The 18,486-nt window shown below is 39.9% G+C and overlaps 1 protein-coding gene across 1 annotated transcript in view; it reads right to left on the bottom strand.

Annotated features, from left to right (window-relative positions):
• The window catches only part of LOC126189003 (queuine tRNA-ribosyltransferase accessory subunit 2), an 87,539-nt gene that overhangs the window by 55,347 nt on the left and 13,706 nt on the right, over positions 1-18,486 (bottom strand). The window contains exon 4 of the mRNA XM_049930809.1: positions 2,741-2,897. Within this exon, the coding sequence (XP_049786766.1) occupies positions 2,741-2,897 (157 nt within the window). The remainder of the gene's footprint in view (positions 1-2,740; positions 2,898-18,486) is intronic.

Genomic DNA, 18,486 nt, shown 5'->3' with positions numbered 1-18,486 from the left:
ACCTCACTGATTATGCCTCCCCACAAGCTCCCATGCCGTCCATCATCTAGCCAGTGTCACATCCAAATGCCCCACAAATCTGCATATTTCCTGATTCGACCAACCGGCCAAATGGAGGCACACAACTATGACACCCCATTCAAACTCTGTCCGGAGCTGATAATGCTGTTTCACACCAGTTCACAGCACCTCTGGGTCCTTCACAGTGATCACTTAACATGTGACACTGTTCATGCCCCTTATAACCCTACCAGGACTGGTGACAATGCTACAAATGGGGACACTAATGCACTCTGGTGACCATTCTATCTGTTACAGAGAATTGTAGCTTTACTTATTTCCACATCCATCAATGGTGTGGATGCATATTAAGTTACACTGACATCTGACCACACCCTCTAGGTGCTTCACTTTTTTTGTCGGGCAGTGTAGTTTTACAAGTTCTTACAATAAATATCTACGATGTTTACCTTCCCATATCTCAGCTAACAAATACTTAACAGTTGTCAATGATTCCAGTGATAACTGATTGTGTAGCCATATAATACTGGGTCTTTTTGGCTAATAACATAGTTTTCATTATATTTATTTACTATGGCTGTATGTCCACCTTTGCACTGACTGCAATCCATCTTGAACTTGAAGACTTTTGTACCAATTTCCTAACAGCGAAATCTCCCTATACACAATTGCGTCTGCTGAAAACTGCTTCAAAAAGCTCATTGCCTGCCAAGTTGCTTGCATACATTGTGAACAACAATGGTCCTAAACCACTTCTCTGAAAAAAATGCTAGACACTGTTTTCCCTTCGGATGATGTTACCCCTTTAAGAATGACTTACTGGGTTCTGCTTGCTAGGGAGTCTTCAGTTCATTCATATATCTGCTCAGATATTCTGTAGGCACATATCTAGTTAACTAGGCAATGGTTTAGAATTTTATTGGGAGGCATTTTAGATGTCAGAAAATATAATATCAACTTGACACCATTGCATACGGCACTCTGAACCTTGTGAACAAGCAGACTAAACTGAGTTTCACGTCTTTGTGGAACTACAATGAGGTGAAAAAAGTCACAGGATAGTGATATGCGCATATGTAGATGACAACAATATCACGTACACAAGGTATAAAAGGAAAGTGCACTGGTGAAGCTAACATTTGCACTCAGATAATTCATGTGAAAAGATGTATGATGTGATCACAGCTGCACAATGGGAATTAACGGATCTTGAATGTAGAATGGTAGTTGGAACTAGACTTATGGGACATTCAATTTCAGAAATCGGTAGGGAAGTCAATATTCAGAGATCCTTAGTGTCAAGTGTGTGCTGAGAACACTGTCTTTCGGGCATTACCTCTGATCACAGACAACACAGTGGCTGATGGCCTTCACTTAATGACGAGAGCAGCATAGTATGCATAGAGTTGTCAGCATCAAAAGACAAACAACACTAAATGAACTGCAGAAATCAACATGGGACGTATGATGAACATACCCGTTAAGACACTGTGGTGAAATTTGATGTTACCAGGCTATGGCAGCAGATGACCAGTGTGAATGCCTTTGCTAACAGCACAACATTGCCTGCAGTGTCTCTCCTGGGCCCATGTTTGGTTGGACCCTTGACAACTGGAAAATTGTGGCCTGGTCAGATGACTCCAGTTTTCAGCAGGTAAGAGCTGGTGGAAGGGTTCAAGTGTGGCACAGACTCCACGAAGCCATGGAACCAGGTTATAAACTAGGCACTGTGCAAGCTGATGATGGCTCCACAAGGGTATGGGCTGTGTTTACATGGAATGTACTGGGTCCTCTGAACCGACTGAACCAATCATTGACTGTAAATGGGTGTGTTCAGCTGCTTGGAGACCATTTGCAGCTTTTCACGGACTTCATGTTGCCACAAAGTGATGGAATTTTTATGGATGACAATGTGTCATGTCACCAGGCCACAATTGTTCACGACTAGATTGAGGAACATTCTGGGCAATTCAAGCAAATGATTTGGCCTCCCAGATTGCCCAACATGAATTCTATCAAATATTTATGGGACAGAGTTGAGAGGTTAGTTCATACACAAAATCCTACACTGGCCACACTTTCACAATTATGGACAGCTATAGAAGCAGCATGGCTGATATATTTCTGCAGGGGACCTCCAATGACACGAGTCCATGCCATTTCGAGTTGCTACATTATGCCAGGAAAAGGAGGTCCAACACGATATCAGGGGGTATCGCATGACTTTTGTTCCTTAGTGTACATTGCTTCCTACTAAGGAGCTTGTTTTGAAAAAAGTCATCACATACAAGCATAATGCATGTTCCACAATCATTTTGCAAGTTGCAAAGACATAAGTAGAATCTCACCCAAGTTGGCCGGTACCAATATGTCAAATTTATTCAATATCAGGCACGTTGAAACTTATCAGTGTCTTATTCTTATGCTTCAGTGAGGATTTGTTTCCTTGTTTGCTGATTTGTGGAACAGCAATGAAACTCCATCTCATTTCCATTCAATGCTCAAATAGTCACGCTGAAAACTAATGATTGCTTTCTTCCTGTGTATAGAGGATACAGCAGATAATTATTCCCACAGTGAATGCTGAAAATCAGAGCAATGCAATGTACTTTACCTATATATTAATGGATCAAAACACTTAAATTTTGCTGAACATTGGTTGCTTTCCTGTGTATGTGATTAAGACTTTGACACTGAAGCTGACACAAACTGCACACACCTTTGATGCCTTATGCCTCCGAACACAGTGTTTAAGAAACTCTGATGTGCGATCAACACATTTCCGCGTACGTTTTTTGCTGCTATGGATATCCGTATCACCATCACAGAGTGCTTGGTACATGTCAGGCTGGAAGGCTTCAATCAGATCCATGTACCTGAAACCAATTTTACTGTTGAAGCTAAACATACACTTACAATTATCACTATATGTATTTCAGACACATGAATGAATATTTATTACAGAATAAAAACAATTTTACTAACAGTACAATATATAAAATTTTACTAAAATGGACACCCACAACAGAAAATGAATCTCTCTCTTTCACTCTTTTGGCTTAAATTTTGCAAAAGATGAACAAGGTAGTGTTACTGAATGGTATTTTAGATTTACCCCATTCTCCCTCCAGAGTTGTGATAATGTCACACACAACAGTAAATCAATGCTCTTGTAAATAAACACTTAACTTCCAACAGTGAAGTGTTACTTCTAGTTCAAACTGTACTCCTGATTTGCTTGAGAAAGCAAAGGTATATTTTTTATTTGTCACTGACCACTTTCAGTTACCTTTTGTCATTAAGTAAGCTACATATACATGACAAGGGTATTTTTTAACATAATTCCAGGAAACTCAGGCTACTCTTACACTGATATTAATAAAACTTAATGAAAATGCTATTTTATTTTATAAATATAAATATCTGCTACAATGTAGATCGAGCATTAAAAAAAAGTATGGTTCTTAGAAGTTAAAAGACAGACTGAGCAGCCTTGGATAATTAATCAAAAAATATTTATAAAAGTAATTTTCTAAGACTAATTAGTCTTTGAGAATCTCTATCCTGGAATATGAATGTCCAAAGTTCTCCTGGTGTTGTGATAATAAATGTTTTTATTGACACCTTCCTCAAACATTGTTGTCGCATGAAGTAATGCAACATAAATGACTATGTTTGCATTGGTTCTTCAGCATGATAAAGGACGTACATAGATTCCTTAGGATTAACTCTGCTGATTATTCTGGCCATTTTTTCCTGTGCTTTCAGAATTTCACCAAAATGACAAAATTGTCTGCAAATCATTATGCTAAAAAATAATTGAGACTGGAAAAACCCAATGTATACCACCCTTAGATGACCAATAATGACTGCATCCTATAGTTTCTGCAGAAAGTAGAACACAGTCATGTTATTCTTTCACAGACAATGACTAATACATCTGCCTAATTTTAATTTGAAATCAATATCTTACAGATACATTAATTTACTTTCCTTTCCTTTATTTAGTCTTAGAATCATGTGGTTCGTTTTACCACAGTTGCAAATGAGTTCATTAAGATCAAAATTAATTCATTGCTGACTACTATTTCCTTTATTTATTTATTTATTTTTTATTTACACGTCTAGTTCTGTAGGACCAAATTAAGGAGCAAAACTCCAAGGTCATGGAACATGTCAATACATGAAATTACAACATAAAAGTATTAGCAGATAAAATAAAATGTTTATGACCCAAAAAAATCAAGCCATAAGTATAAGCAAACGCAATCAACAATGTAACACAAGAATCAGCTCGATTTTTCAAGGAACTCCTCAACAGAATAGAAGGAGTGACTCTTCAGTTTCAATTTGAAAGTGTGTGGATTACTGCTAAGATTTTTGAATTCTTGTGGTAGCTTATTGAAAATGGATGCAGCAATATATTGCACACCTTTCTGCGCAAGAGTTAAGGAAGGGTGATCCAAATGCAGATTGGATTTCTGCCGATTATTAACTGAGTGAAAGCCACTAATTCTTGGGAATAAGATGATATTGTTAACAAGAAACGAAAGTAAAGAATATATATATTGAGAGGCCAACGTCAAAATACCCAGACTAGTGAACAGGGGTTGACAAGAGGTTCACAAACTTATACCGCTTATAGCCCAAACTGCCCGTTTCTGAGCCAAAAATGGGAAGAGTTGCCATATGATGATGTTTTAATGCTGTGGTCATTGGATAAGACTACTGGATGACCTCTTACATAAGTACAGAAATGTTTATTGCAACTAATGGAAGGAATGTCCTCGTAGCATTCCTTTTGATAGTTTCAATAAATGATTCCCATAGTTATACAGAAGATCATCCAGTTGGCAGGGATGCTGATGATCATAACACTTTATAAATAGATCATATGTCGCAGGAAACATTACTTCAATAATGAAATTAGAAAACTGTTTAATTATTCTTTAATTTTTTGATAAGGAATTGTCAGTGGTGTAGTACTGCAGAATTTATAACGGATTGTACATACTATTTCATGTGTTAACAGATTCTAACAAGTGAGCGGCCACTTTAACAAGCCCTGTACTTACTTACAGTGTTATATTCTGTTGGAATAATTCTGATTTCTTACAAATGTTTGAAAATACATACTTCATCGCTCTGTTTTTTAAAACTAGCATCATACACTCAAAATAAAATCACAGAAAATTTATTTGTAAATACAAGAATTATATTTTAATGCATTCACGAATTAGTTCATAACAATCATTTGATTATTTGTGTGGGGGATCAAGGTTCTAAGCACAAATCTTATGAATGTTTTAACAGTTAATTTCATTTATATTATATAGTATGACCGTGTGGTGAAAATTAATGCTGCTAAATTTTTTATTCTGTTCTCAATATGGACTACGTATTACATGTCATGTATATTTATCTGTCCAACCCCCACTTTGCTGATGCAAGATGCAACCCTCTGCTGTTAGAGGGCTGGGAATTGCAGCATGTAACATGGCTGTGTGCAACATAACTACTGTATGTTGATGTGAGAAAACTTAAAGCATGAATTCAAAGACTTCACCCACACATGAAACACCCACTCCTTCAGCATGACAATGCCAGACCACAACAAGCACTGCGACATCTGCCACAATCTGACATTTTGGGTTCACTGTCGTTGATCATCCTCCACACAGTCCCAACTTGGCCCTATCTTATGTTCATCTGCTTCAATGACAATATTGCGAAGAACAGATTACTGCTCACCGTATAATGGAGATGATATATCACAGATAGGCACAACAAAAAGACTGGTAACAAGTGAGCTTCAGTCAGTTTAAAGTAGGAAAAAAAGGAAGCAAAGAAGCACACACGAACGCAGACACGTGCACCCACACACACACACACACACACACACACACACACACACACACACACACACACACTCTTTCCTGACGAGGCAACCATTGGTTGCGAAAGCTAGATTTTGTGTGTATGTTTGTGTTTGTCTGTGTGTCTATCGACCTGCCAGCGCTTTTGTTTGGTAAGTCTCATCATCTTTCTTTTTAAACATATATATATATATATTCACTCAAGTACAACTCACACACATGACCACTGTCTCTGGTTGCCAAGGCCAGACTGCGAGCAACTGCATATGATGGTAGAGGCAATTTGCATGGTGGAGGAGGGGGATGGATAGCAGGGCCGGGGTGGGAGATGGTAAAGTGCTGCTTCTGAGAGCATACAGGGATGAGCGTGTGTTCGGAGGTAGGTGGGGGGGGGGGGGGCAGAACAGGAGAGAAGTGAAAAGACTGTGGTTGCATTAGTGGAATAGAAGGCTGTGTAGTGCTGGTGTTGGAGCAGGGAAGGGGACAAGTGGGTGAAGGACAGCGGCTGTCAAAAGTTGAGGCCAGAGGGTTTATAGGTACATAGGATATACTGCAGGAAGAGTTCTAACCTGCGCACTTCAGAAAAGCTGGTGTGGGTAGGATCAATGCAGATGGTGCAGGCTGTGAAGCAGTCACTAAAATCAAGAACATTGTGTTGGGCAGTGTGCTCAGCAATTTTGTCCAGCTGTCTCTAGGCCACAATTTGTCAGTGGCCATTCGGGCAGACAGACAGCTTGTTGGTTGTCATTCTCACATAGAATGCAGCACTGTGATTGCAGCTTAGCTTGTAGATCACATGACTGCTTTTACATGTGGCCCTGCCTTGATGGAATAGATGAATGCTTGCGACTAGGATGGAGTAGGTGGTGGGGGAAGGGTGTGTGGGATAGGTCTTGCATCTAGGTCTATTAAAGGGATATGGGCCATGAGGCAAGGGGTTGGGACCAGGAGTGGGGTAGGAATGGGCAAGTATATTATGTATGTTTGGTAGGCAGCGGAATACCACTGTGGGAAGGGTGGGAAGGATAGTGGGTACAATATTCCTCATTTCAGGGTAAACGAGATGTAGTCGAAACCCTGGCGGAGAGTGTGATTCAGCTGCTCCAGTCCTAAGTGGTACTGAGTCACAAGGGGAATGCTCCTCTGTGACTGCACAGTGAGAGTTTGAGAGGTAGTGGGTGACTAGAGAGATAAGGCACAGGTGGTCAGTTACTGTACAAGGTTGGAAGCATAAGTTCAGTGTGTGAAGACCTCAGTGAGACCCTTGGCATATTTCAAGAGGGACTGCTCATCACTACAGATGCGACGACCACTGGTGGCTAGACGACCACTGGTGGCTACGCCTTACGAAGAGACTTCTTGGGTATGGAATGCGTGGTGGCTGTCAAAGTAGAGGTAGGTTTCATATGGATAGAGGTACTGATGCAGCCATTTTTGAGTTGGAGGTCATTGTTGAGGAGGGTGGCTTGTTGGGTTGAGGAGGGACACATGGAGCCATGGGGGAGAAAATGAATTCTGGAGGAATGTGGGTAAGGTGTCGTCACTCTTGTTGCAGATCATGAAGATGTCAACAATGAAGCTGAGCCAGGTGAGGCATCTGGGATTTGGGGAGGTTAGGAAGGATACCTCTACATGGCACCCGAATATGTTAACACAGGATGATGCGATGCAGCTGCCCATTGCTCTGTCATAGATCTGTTTGTAGGTAATACCTTTAAAGGTGAAGTAATGGAAGCTGAGGACATAGTTGGTGATAGTGACCAGGAAGGAGGTTGTGGTTTTGGAATCTGTTGGGCACTGGGAAAGGTTGTGTTCAATAGCGGTACGGCTGTGGGCGTTAAGGATGTTAGTGTAAAGGGAGGTGGCATTAACAGTGACGAGCAGGGGCCTGTGTGGTAAAAGAAAAGGAACTAAGGAGAGTGGATGAAGGAAATGGTTGGTGTCTTTTATATAGAAGGATAAGTTGCTGGTAATAGGCTAAGGGTGCTGGTCTACAAGAGCAGAGATTCGCTCAGTGGCAGCACGGTAACTGGCCACAATGGGGTGTCCCGGCTGGTTGGATTTATGGACTTTAGGAAGCATGTAGAAGGTAGGAGTGCGGGAAGTGCTAGGGGTGAAGAAAGAGGCAGACTCAGGGGAGAGATTCTGGTATGGCCCTAAGGTTTGAGGAGGGTCTGGAGATCCTGTTGGATTTCTGGAATGGGGTCATTGTGGCAGGGTTTGTAGGTGGATGAATCTGACAGCTGGTGGAGTCCTTCCGTCAGGCAGTCCCTGCGGTTCAAAACCATAGTAGCGGAACCCTTGTCAGCAGATAGGTTTATAAGATTGGGATAAGTTTTTAGGTGGTGGATTGCAGTTCTTTCTGTGGATATAAGGTCAGCTCACATGTTGAGGGGCTTGTGGAATGATGGTTAGGTAAGGTTTGAGGTTAAGAAATTCTGAAATGTTAACAGACGGTGATTTGGGGGTAAGGGGGTGGATCATGGTTGGACGGAGGAGTGAACTCAGTCAGGCAGGATTCAACATCGGTTTGGGGGCGAGCCTGATAGGTAGGGTTGGTGGTGAAAAAGTATTTCCACTGCTAGGATCCGGAGAAGAAGAGAAGGTTTTTACCAAGGTTGAGGCCTTTAGAAAGAACTGATACTTTTGTGGGACTAAGGCTTTTGGAGGAATGATTCGTGTCTGTGTTTCAGGCCGGTTTAGGTTCTGGATTCAGTATGATGGTGAGAGGGAGTTTCTGAGGCTGTGGTACATGTAGGTCTATGCAGGGTTTATCAGCTATGAGGGGATGGCGTAAGGGGGAAGAGGTTTGGAGACTGTTGTAGAGGTGGTAGATATTTGTAGTGCAAGGTGGGGAGTAGGAGGTGAACACATTAGAGAGCTGAGGTGGCGTTGTGTATGCTGCTCTAGGTCCTGAAGGATAAGAGTTTGAATGTGAGTGATGGGATACAGTTACGGTGGAACTTTAATTTTACATCTCCCCAATTTTACATTTTTCGCAATTTCGTGCCATAAATTCATAGTCCCTGTGAAAAACTCATAATATCAATGCTAAAAATTCCCTGATTTTACAATTCTTCCTAGTAAGGTTTAACTCGATTCTACATTCTTACTCGACATCTCACTTGACTTCATCCTGTTTTCTTCCCATTGATATTTGATGTGACTGAACGAGTTATAAGTGGTGACATAAAAGACAGTTTGCACCATAGATGGTGGCAGAGTTAAAGGCATATTTTAGGCCATTGCGGGAAGGGGAGATGTGAGAGAGGAAATGCTGACATAATCCACAATCCGTATTGCCAACACAACTTGCAACATTTAGCTTCACAATGCAATTATGATACAAGTACTGCTAGATTGTGGAAATAATGGAAAAACATGACAGTCTACACAAAATGTGCCGCACCAAGCCAATAGATGACAAAGGTGCTCACCAGCCACCACTTTTTCTTGTGCCACTTATAACTCAGTCTCGTCCACCATCTTTGTGTCCCACTTGTAACTCAGTCTCATCTTTTTGCATGTATTTCCGATGTACTGTATTCAACAACAATACAGAGTGCCAACCTTTTAAATACAAACACAGATTCTTGAAGAATATGCTTGGTCAGAATCAAGGCCCGTTGGCCATTTCTAGCTAGTGTGCTATTGTTGGCTGGTGATTTGTTACGTCACCCTAACAGCCAGTGCTGCCACAACATCAAATTAATACATGTAAAATAAGCTCGCCCCTTTGTTTAGCTCGCTATGTAATAAGTTCACAGACCTTATTCAAAATTACTAAAAGTACTGTATTATAAAGTACACACAGGCATGGAAGCTATAAATGAAAGTTTGTACGAGAATGTCACTTTTCTCTCCCCAGGTAGCAAACAAGAAAGAAATTTCAAAATTTTACATCATATAATATATCCATTAGGAAAAACAGTGGTTTTTGCCACTAGTAATACAGTACAGTACGTAATTGAAAAGACTATCACTTTTGCTAATGACGTATACGGTAATTGAGCCATTTCCCAACCCACTACTGCCACAAATTATACCTGAAAACACACAGTTCTGGGGGTTATTTAATTATATGTTCACCTCAAAAATAGCAAAAATTGATAGCCTGTGTGATCAAATAAACTGAAAACTGTGAAATATGGTGAAAACTGCCAGAATATAACATCTCAGATGTTTGTTTCCCACCTGCAGCCACTAACTGTATAGCATGGTGATGTCATCCTAATGCAGTGGCTTGTAGAATACAGAGCGATAAACAGCAAGCTTACTTGGCGGCCTTTCCCAAAGTATGGCTGATGCGATCGGTTTATAGCAAATGGAGTGACCATGGCTTCCACTAACTTATAAACGTAACGGATTGCTGGAACAGAGACATGCTGAAATCACAGCAGCTTAACTTTATGTCATATTGATTAGTATAAATAAGTACCACACATGAAGGAACACTTGTGTGTATATAGACACTTTCTCGAAACATGCTGTGTTTACACTACAGCAAGTGAAGAGTTCGAAGTGCAAACACTGCACATTGGTAAATACTGCAGAATGTTCCACTTCGACCACTCGGCTTAGGATGGAGTAGATTTCGCACTACTTTTTGCAGTCGTGATGCCACTAGTGGGCTTTAGACCATCAATTTTTGCAAGCGCATGTGAATGACTCTAGTGTGAACTGTGTGCATTTCAATTATTCATTTCCTTTGTAGTGTGTGTGCCACAACAGGCTGTTTCAAAGCAGTGGCACATAGCAAATGTATCACAAACACATCACCTTCATCAGTAATTGTCCATTAATAAAGCATCAAAAATATAAGGCTTCAAGAAATATTATAACAACAAAGATAAGACACAACTGACATGAATTAATCTGTAACATAATGAATAATGCTGCGACTTACACATTTAGGGGTGGTAGGTTCGCATCCTGCTATATGCAAAAAAATTTTTCCTTCTTAGCGTTGTTACCACATTCTGAGACTTTGTTATGAAAGTAATACAAGTATGTTCTGCAATATTTGATCTTATTTAACATTTCTGTCTGATTAGAAAACAAAGGATGAAATAAATATTTGGATGCCCATTTCCGAATATATGGTGATTTCCGTCTGTGGGGTTACGCAGGGACCTAAGAGAACAACCCATATTGCTCTGAGTGTAATGAGCAGCAACAAAATTCATATTCTTCCTTGTCACAAATTCTTCGTTGTTTATTTCTGAATATGTTGCGATTTCTGAGTGTGTGGTTAGCTAGTTTAATTGCTGAGACTGAAGCAAGTAGCAATAAAATTCATATCCATCCTTCTAACCAAATATCTGGCTCTTTGTTTAGGAATTTCTGATGATTTCCGAGTGTATGGTTAGGCAGGAATCTAAGAGGACAGCCTAAATTACTCCAAGTGAAACAATTAACAAAAACATTCATGTTCTTCCTTATTACAAATATTTCACACACTGTGCAACCACAGACACATTCCCGTAAAGAGCTCTAGCTACAACTAAGATTCTCCTGTCATTAAAGTCGGGTTCACACATGCAACTGATGTGGCAAAACAGCTTGCGGCTATCTGTAGTTGTATTGTGAGATATCATTCACATAGGACACTATAAATTCTACATAGCTGCACAGCTTTCAATGTGGCATCAGTTGAAATCATATTTTTGGGTATGAATGTTATAGTGTAGCTTATGGCATTAGAGCTATGACAAGACTTAAATAGAATGAAGATGAAACCCGAAAGTTGGATCCAAAAATAGATTTTGCACAGGGAGAAATCAGGGGCCACAAACACATTTGTGAAAGAAATAACACCCAGAGACAAAAAAACTGTGCACAATAGCAAGCTAGCCAACACCTGGCACATAAATATCACCTGCAGACACACCATTCTCCCAAGAGTTTAGAATCCTATTGTATTACTTGGTATAGGCATTTCAAAAAACCAATTTTTAGTTTAAAAGCAGCTACATAACATTCAGCAGCTATTTCCTGCATATAATCCACAATTTCGACAATTCTTGGTCTGAAACACAGGATGTTTATACAACTCCCTTTTTTGGTCACACACCTTCAATTTATTTATTTATTTATTCATCCCAAAATCTAAAAGATTGTCAGATATGCCATTGGTTTGCAAATATCACGTGAGTGCGTACATGCAAATATAGTGCGCGCCCGCGCCCACGCACGCACACACACACACACACACACACACACACACACACACACACACACTGCTGCAAAAAATCAATGTAGGTTGCTGTCCTTGTCATTCCAGAAGCTACGAAAGTGCACCTGCTGACCACCATTTTCACTTTTTCAGTATTTAAAACACTAAAATCGAATGCAGTATAGCAGCGATTACTCCATGATGACTGTGACAGAATGCTCGTGTTTCGAAATACTGCCACCAGGGAGCAGTGGTGGAAGAAAAGGGCCGCAACAAAGTACAACCAAGTTGAACTTTTTGTGGCATGACAAAAATTGTATATCTTAATTTGCACCATTAAAAGCTGGGAGTTCACACTTGCAACTGCACTGCACCTGCAATCGGAGATACTTTCATCGTGTGTGTGACCCCAGCTTAACAAAACCATAAACATCAACTCGGCGGTACAACAATCGATAAATTGAGAGCCTCATTTCTGGTCACCATTGCCAGTGGCTACAGAAGGAAAACACACAACCTCAAATGTTAGATCCCAATGCCTTTCTCAGTACTTCACTTTTCCATTCAATTCACCATGTTCATCAATTTTTGCTTTTTTCTGGGTGAGCACAAAGGAAAGAGCTCTAGAAAACCCGTGTTTTGACTTATAGTGTGTGGTCATAGCATGTCAGAAAAGAGCTCTATTACCTAGTACAGAGACAAAAATTTCCGTTTTTTGACGAGTTTTTCTTGCTGTTACACACCTGTGATTTTTTAAGAACTGAGGACATTCATTACTACAAATTATTGTATAAATATTGTAGTGAACATTTAATTTCCTTAACTTATACATATTTCATATGATGTATTGGAGAGGATTACAAGTTTTAATCGTATATGCCAATTACATATTTTTTGCTCAAATTTAGGGAGTTTTAAGGTTTTCCTTGATTACGCATTTTTCTCAATTTTACGTTTTTTAAATATGGACAGCACTAAAACCTAAAATAGGGGTTTCACTGTATTTGGGACTATAAAATTGGAGAAATTTACAGATGAAGAGAAGGTACTGCAAGGAGGTTAGCACCTGATTTACATAGTTTGGCAGGACTAGGTTGATGAGAGCTAACGACCAATGGAATCTGAAAAGTATGTAAATTGAAGGAGAAGGGAGGTGAAAGGAAAGAAAAGGGAAGGGACTAGTGATGTCAGCTGCATCGGTACTTTTTGCAGAATCAGCAGTGAGGAGATCCTGGTTTCAAATCCCAGTATGGCGTAAATTTTCACTCGGCACCGCTGATTCCGTGAAAAATCCCAATGCAGCTGACATAGCTAGTCCCTCTCCTTTCCTTTTCTTTCTACCCCTTCTCCTTCAATTTACATATCATATATCACAGCTGTGAATTCAGTGTGGTACCTGTTCTTTCGGACATGTCCAAAGGAAAAGATGGAGGTTATTGTGGAAGGAGGGGTTGCAGCCCCTTCCCTGCCCCCACTCCAGCCCTGCACAGCATTATATTCCACCAACACATCCACAGCCTTTTTACTTCTCTCCTTTTCCATTCCCCCACCCGTCTAACCTCCCGATAGCACCCAGCTCCCCTACCCTGTCCCCATCATGTCCCTGTATGCTCCCACAAGCAGCACTTTACTGTCCCCCACCCCTATTCTGCCATCTCTGCCCCTCCCCACACCAGCTTTGGCCTTACCGCAGAATCTCAGTTGCTTTTCCCATCATGTGCACTTGCTCACTGTCCAGTCTCTGTGGGCAGAGAGACTGGTTATGTATGTGTGAGTTGTGTTTGCGCCCGCACGTGTGTGTGTGTATGTTTTATCTACTTTAAAACAAGGTCTTTCGGCCGAAAGCTCATTTTTTAGGAGTCTCTCTTTTTGTCGAGGCTGTCTGCAACTCAACATCTCCTCCTCTATACAATGAATACCAATCTATCTTTCATAAGGCCGGCTGGTGAGGCCGAGCGGTTCTAGGCACTACAGTCTGGAACCGCGCGACCACTACAGTCGCAGGTTCGAATCCTGCCTTGGGCATGGATGTGTGTGATGTTCTTAGGTTAGTTAGGTTTAAGTAGTTCTAAGTTCTAGGGGACTGATGACCTCAGCAGTTAAGTCCCATAGTGCTCAGAGCCATTTTTTTTATCTTTCATAATATTGTCATCATCATACTAGATTTTCCATTGTTTGATTTTTCCAAAACCTAGAGAACGCCTTCGAGAACTTCACTTTGATAGTGATGAAGTGGTACAAAGAGAGGTAATATTGTGGCTCCATCAACAAAGTCACACATTCTACAGTGATGGTATGAACAAACTGGTCTTTCGTGGTCTGTTTGTCGCCAGGGTGACTAAGTTGAGAAACAAATATGTAGGCATAAAGAAAAAAGATGTAAAATATTAATAACATTTGTTTTATTTAAAAATCTTACAGAGTTTTCAAGCAAAAAATTCAGTGTTACTTTCCAGCACACCTCGTAAGTAAATGCATTAGTGCCTCCTCAGTTCATATAACAACTGTTTCACATTATCCATTAAAGTTAAAAGTTCATAAGAAGGGAAATAGCACACTTAAAGTTTTAGGGTGGCTACTCAAACTTGGCAATAAAATTCCCTGAGAATTCCAGATGTGAGGAGGAAGCTGGTGTCAAGAAGCTCTTGATAAACTAATGGTGAGTGTGTGTTGTGGGACAGTGGGGGGAGGTGCAACACACCACAATAATGACTTTTCTTTTCTCTCAGCTGCACTGTATATCAGCCATAGGCAGTAGTTTTCCAGCAGTTTCCAGTATTTAAACATCAATGATTTATACGGAATAATATTCATATAATGAACACATTTTGAAATATTCAGTATTTTCAGATTTGCAATTTATAAATGGCATAAATGGCTGGTCTTCTGGGTTTGAGATTTTTTCAAGCAGGTGGTCACTCTGTAATTTAAGAAATTCTTCACACATTCTCACATGTAACATAATTCATCTTGCGTAAAAGGAAATTTACTTCAGTAGTAACTCTTTTCAAACCACCATTTGCAAAATCTTTCCACGGCCTGTTAGAAACATAAACAATTGTGATGTCATGCTCATCAAAAGTAGTTTGTAGTTACAAATTATTGCATAGTCTTTGTCCTAAAGCCTTTGACACATTTTGTTGTCAGTAGATGCCTGCATGGGCACTGTGTTTTGTTGTCGTAAATGGCATATTTTCTTGCAACTAAAGTTTTATTTTGGTGCTATTCTCTCATTTATGTTTATTGTTGGAGTATTATTCTGTAGTAATGGACTGAAGTATAACTCTTTATTAGAGTATCAATTCTTACAAAACTTAAACTGAAAATTAAAACAATGAAAAATTCCCAAGCTTTTCCAAATGAAACAGCTCCTGGGTTTTTCCCAGATTTCCTGGGGCATATACACCCTGTTATAATGTACATACACTATTGGAAGCCATTCAATTTAAAATCCTACCCTTGAAGAATATAATTCCAGTGAAGAATTCTGTTGAAGATGCTATGGTCAGCTTAACCCTTTAACTGCTCTGGACAGGTGCCTTTGTACCTGTCCCTGTGTCCTCTGAACGTGTTTACGTGTGCCACCAGTCCTACCTGGTACTCTGAATGTGTCAACGCATAGACACGATCAGAGTAACAGGTAGGACTGGTGGCGTGTGTAAACACATTCAGAGCACACAGGGACAGGTACAAAGGTGTGCGCGTTAACACGTTCAGAGCAGTTAAAGGGTTAACAATAGAAAAATTCTTCAGCAAGGAAGGGCTGTGGAAACACTGGACATGACAACCATAAAAACCCTACACTTTAGGTTGATTTAGGATATTGCAACTTCAAAAACATTGAAGAAGCTATTTGAAATGCTGCTTGCACAGACAGATACTTTTATTGCTATCTACCTCCAAAGCATTCTGGTCACACTTGACAGAGCCTTCATCTGTTCATCACACTTGAATAATACTATAACGTGTTCATCTAAGAAGTATTATTCTACATTTTCTGGAACCTCGATGGATTTCCGTTTCACGTGGGACTGCAGCCAAGCTTTCTCGAGTACTGTCGAGGACGATTATAAGGGTATGTATTGTGCTGTGCATTACGCGCACATCGACTTAGCGATAATATGGGACAACAGCTTTACCGGCGCATTTAACTTTGACAGCACTGCCCGGTCAGCTGGTACAGCTAGCCTGCAGTGATGTGGCCAGCTGCAGTTCACATGTAAAAAGGGATGAGCAGAGAAGCAATACAGCTTCGAATGTCATTTAATTTATAAGCAGAATGAAATAATACACTGCAGATCTCCCACAATACACTCCTTAGATGACTAGATGAAAACCTCAACACGTTATCATTTTTAGCTAATGTACTATTATAATTAAAAACAAGAATGATGAAAATTCCTGACTTAACTACAGGGTAATTTTTCTGCATAAGCTGAGTGTAACATATGAGAGTATTGAAGGATTTCACTGTATAGTTAAATATTGAAGCCACTGATGGTATTACTTACACTCAGTCATCTGGTAATCTCTTAACTCCTTCCTTATCCGAATCCGAGAAATACATTTCAGTTCTGGGAGTGTCACCTGCTACGTTGATAATGAGCCTATCGACAACAGAATCCACGAAGCCAACCAGGTGCAGCATTTTCTTTTCTTCTTTTATGACGAGCCGTCCTATATCCCTCCAGCGTTTGGCAGTGACATGTGAAAAAGCTGTGTGTGTTAGTTCCAGTACGTCTGGTAGCTTAACAGTCTTGTTACTTCTCGGGCCAAATCCCGCAGCTTGGCTCCAGATCAGTTCTGTTGTGTTCATACTGTAATGGTACAGTAGCAAATGTAAAAATGCAGCATTTGTATGATGTGCTCGATGCTGTGAAAATGATTGTTTCTAATGTTTCTTTGATACTTTTGTACCTCTGTGGTATAAAATGATGGAAGTAGCCCAAATAGAGAGGATTTGATTTCTCATTTCTGCCTTAAAAAATTAAATTGTTTTGTTTTCTTAATTTAAACAACTTTTATGAACAGTCTTTCATAAAACATCAATAATAAACAATTCTTATTTGAAATGGAAACAGAAATTTTGCCTCCAATATGTACTCAGAAACAAGAAGACGTGCATTATTCATAAGAAATGTTGAGTTTTATAATTATGAGATGTAGGTATTTCAATTTTAACAAGAAAATTTTTTTTCTGGCGAGATTTGAACCAACACACGAATAACCATATTCCGTTGACATTGCCACACGCTACCGACTGCACTGAACATTCAACCTGTTTGTTACTCAACTGCATTACATATGGAGCTGGAAAAACAGAGCTGGAGAAACTTCAAAGCCAATTATCTCCATAAATTTATGAAAAACATTAAGAACAGCCTATTTCTTGGAACTTTTTAATGTGTTCCACATGCGTGTTTCACTACGGAACAGAGAGCAGCCTCAGTCATTTTTATACTGCACATTAACAGTGTGACAATCGGAGCACAAAACTGCAAAGGCTGTGACTGTACACAATTTCTGAAATAAATACTACATAGCTATAGCGTGATTAAGAAAAACATTGATGGCTGTTAATGCATTTGAATACCTTAGAGTTTCATTTAATGTAACTTAGTAATAAGCTATCTAATACATAAGTAGGATCTACTTCCAAGAGCGTAACAACGCCAGTGTACATGTGCTATGGTGTCTGACCAATCATTGCATTTGTGTTTGTTTACATCAGGTTTAATCTTATGATGAACTGATTATAGCGCCAAATTCACAACATAAACAGCATCCTCCAAATGCTGTGTAGTACTACATGGGGATGCGGTATTACACTCTGTTTTACAACAATGCATACAATCACAGGTTTTCTAAAAGCTACACCAACTTACTGGCTCCCAACCTCAAACATACTTCTCCACTTGAAATCTGAAGCCAGGAAACATTGTTAAATGAGTATATGAAGAAACTGGATAACCAAAATATTCCTATGCACGACTACGTCCCAAGTGCCACATCTGATATGCTGAAAGCCTTACAACTACCAATAAAAACTGCTATAGAACTTCTTGACCAAGGACTTGATATGTGCCATAAACAGGAGCAAATATGTATCCAGCAAGTACCATCAAGAGTACAAACTGGCATAAATACATGCACTAAACCAGAAGACATCAACCTGGATTGATATTCATGGAAAACACACAACACAACCCATTCAAACCATAGACTAGGCAAGAACTTCCTTCTCAAACAGAAATAAAAGTGCCTGATACATCTTGCAGTTACACTGAGACCCACAACCATCCAGCAGATTGCAGTTGGTTGGTTAACTGAGTCCAACACATTATGCAAGAGTGTTGTTTAACATAATATCCAACCAATGCTAATGACTTTCTGAAACACAATCTGGACACTGCT

Source organism: Schistocerca cancellata, chromosome 5 (assembly GCF_023864275.1).
Source record: "Schistocerca cancellata isolate TAMUIC-IGC-003103 chromosome 5, iqSchCanc2.1, whole genome shotgun sequence".
Classification (NCBI taxonomy): Eukaryota; Metazoa; Arthropoda; class Insecta; order Orthoptera; family Acrididae; genus Schistocerca; species Schistocerca cancellata.
Note: the sequence above shows the minus strand (reverse complement) of the source record. Positions and strands in the feature narration are given on the sequence as shown.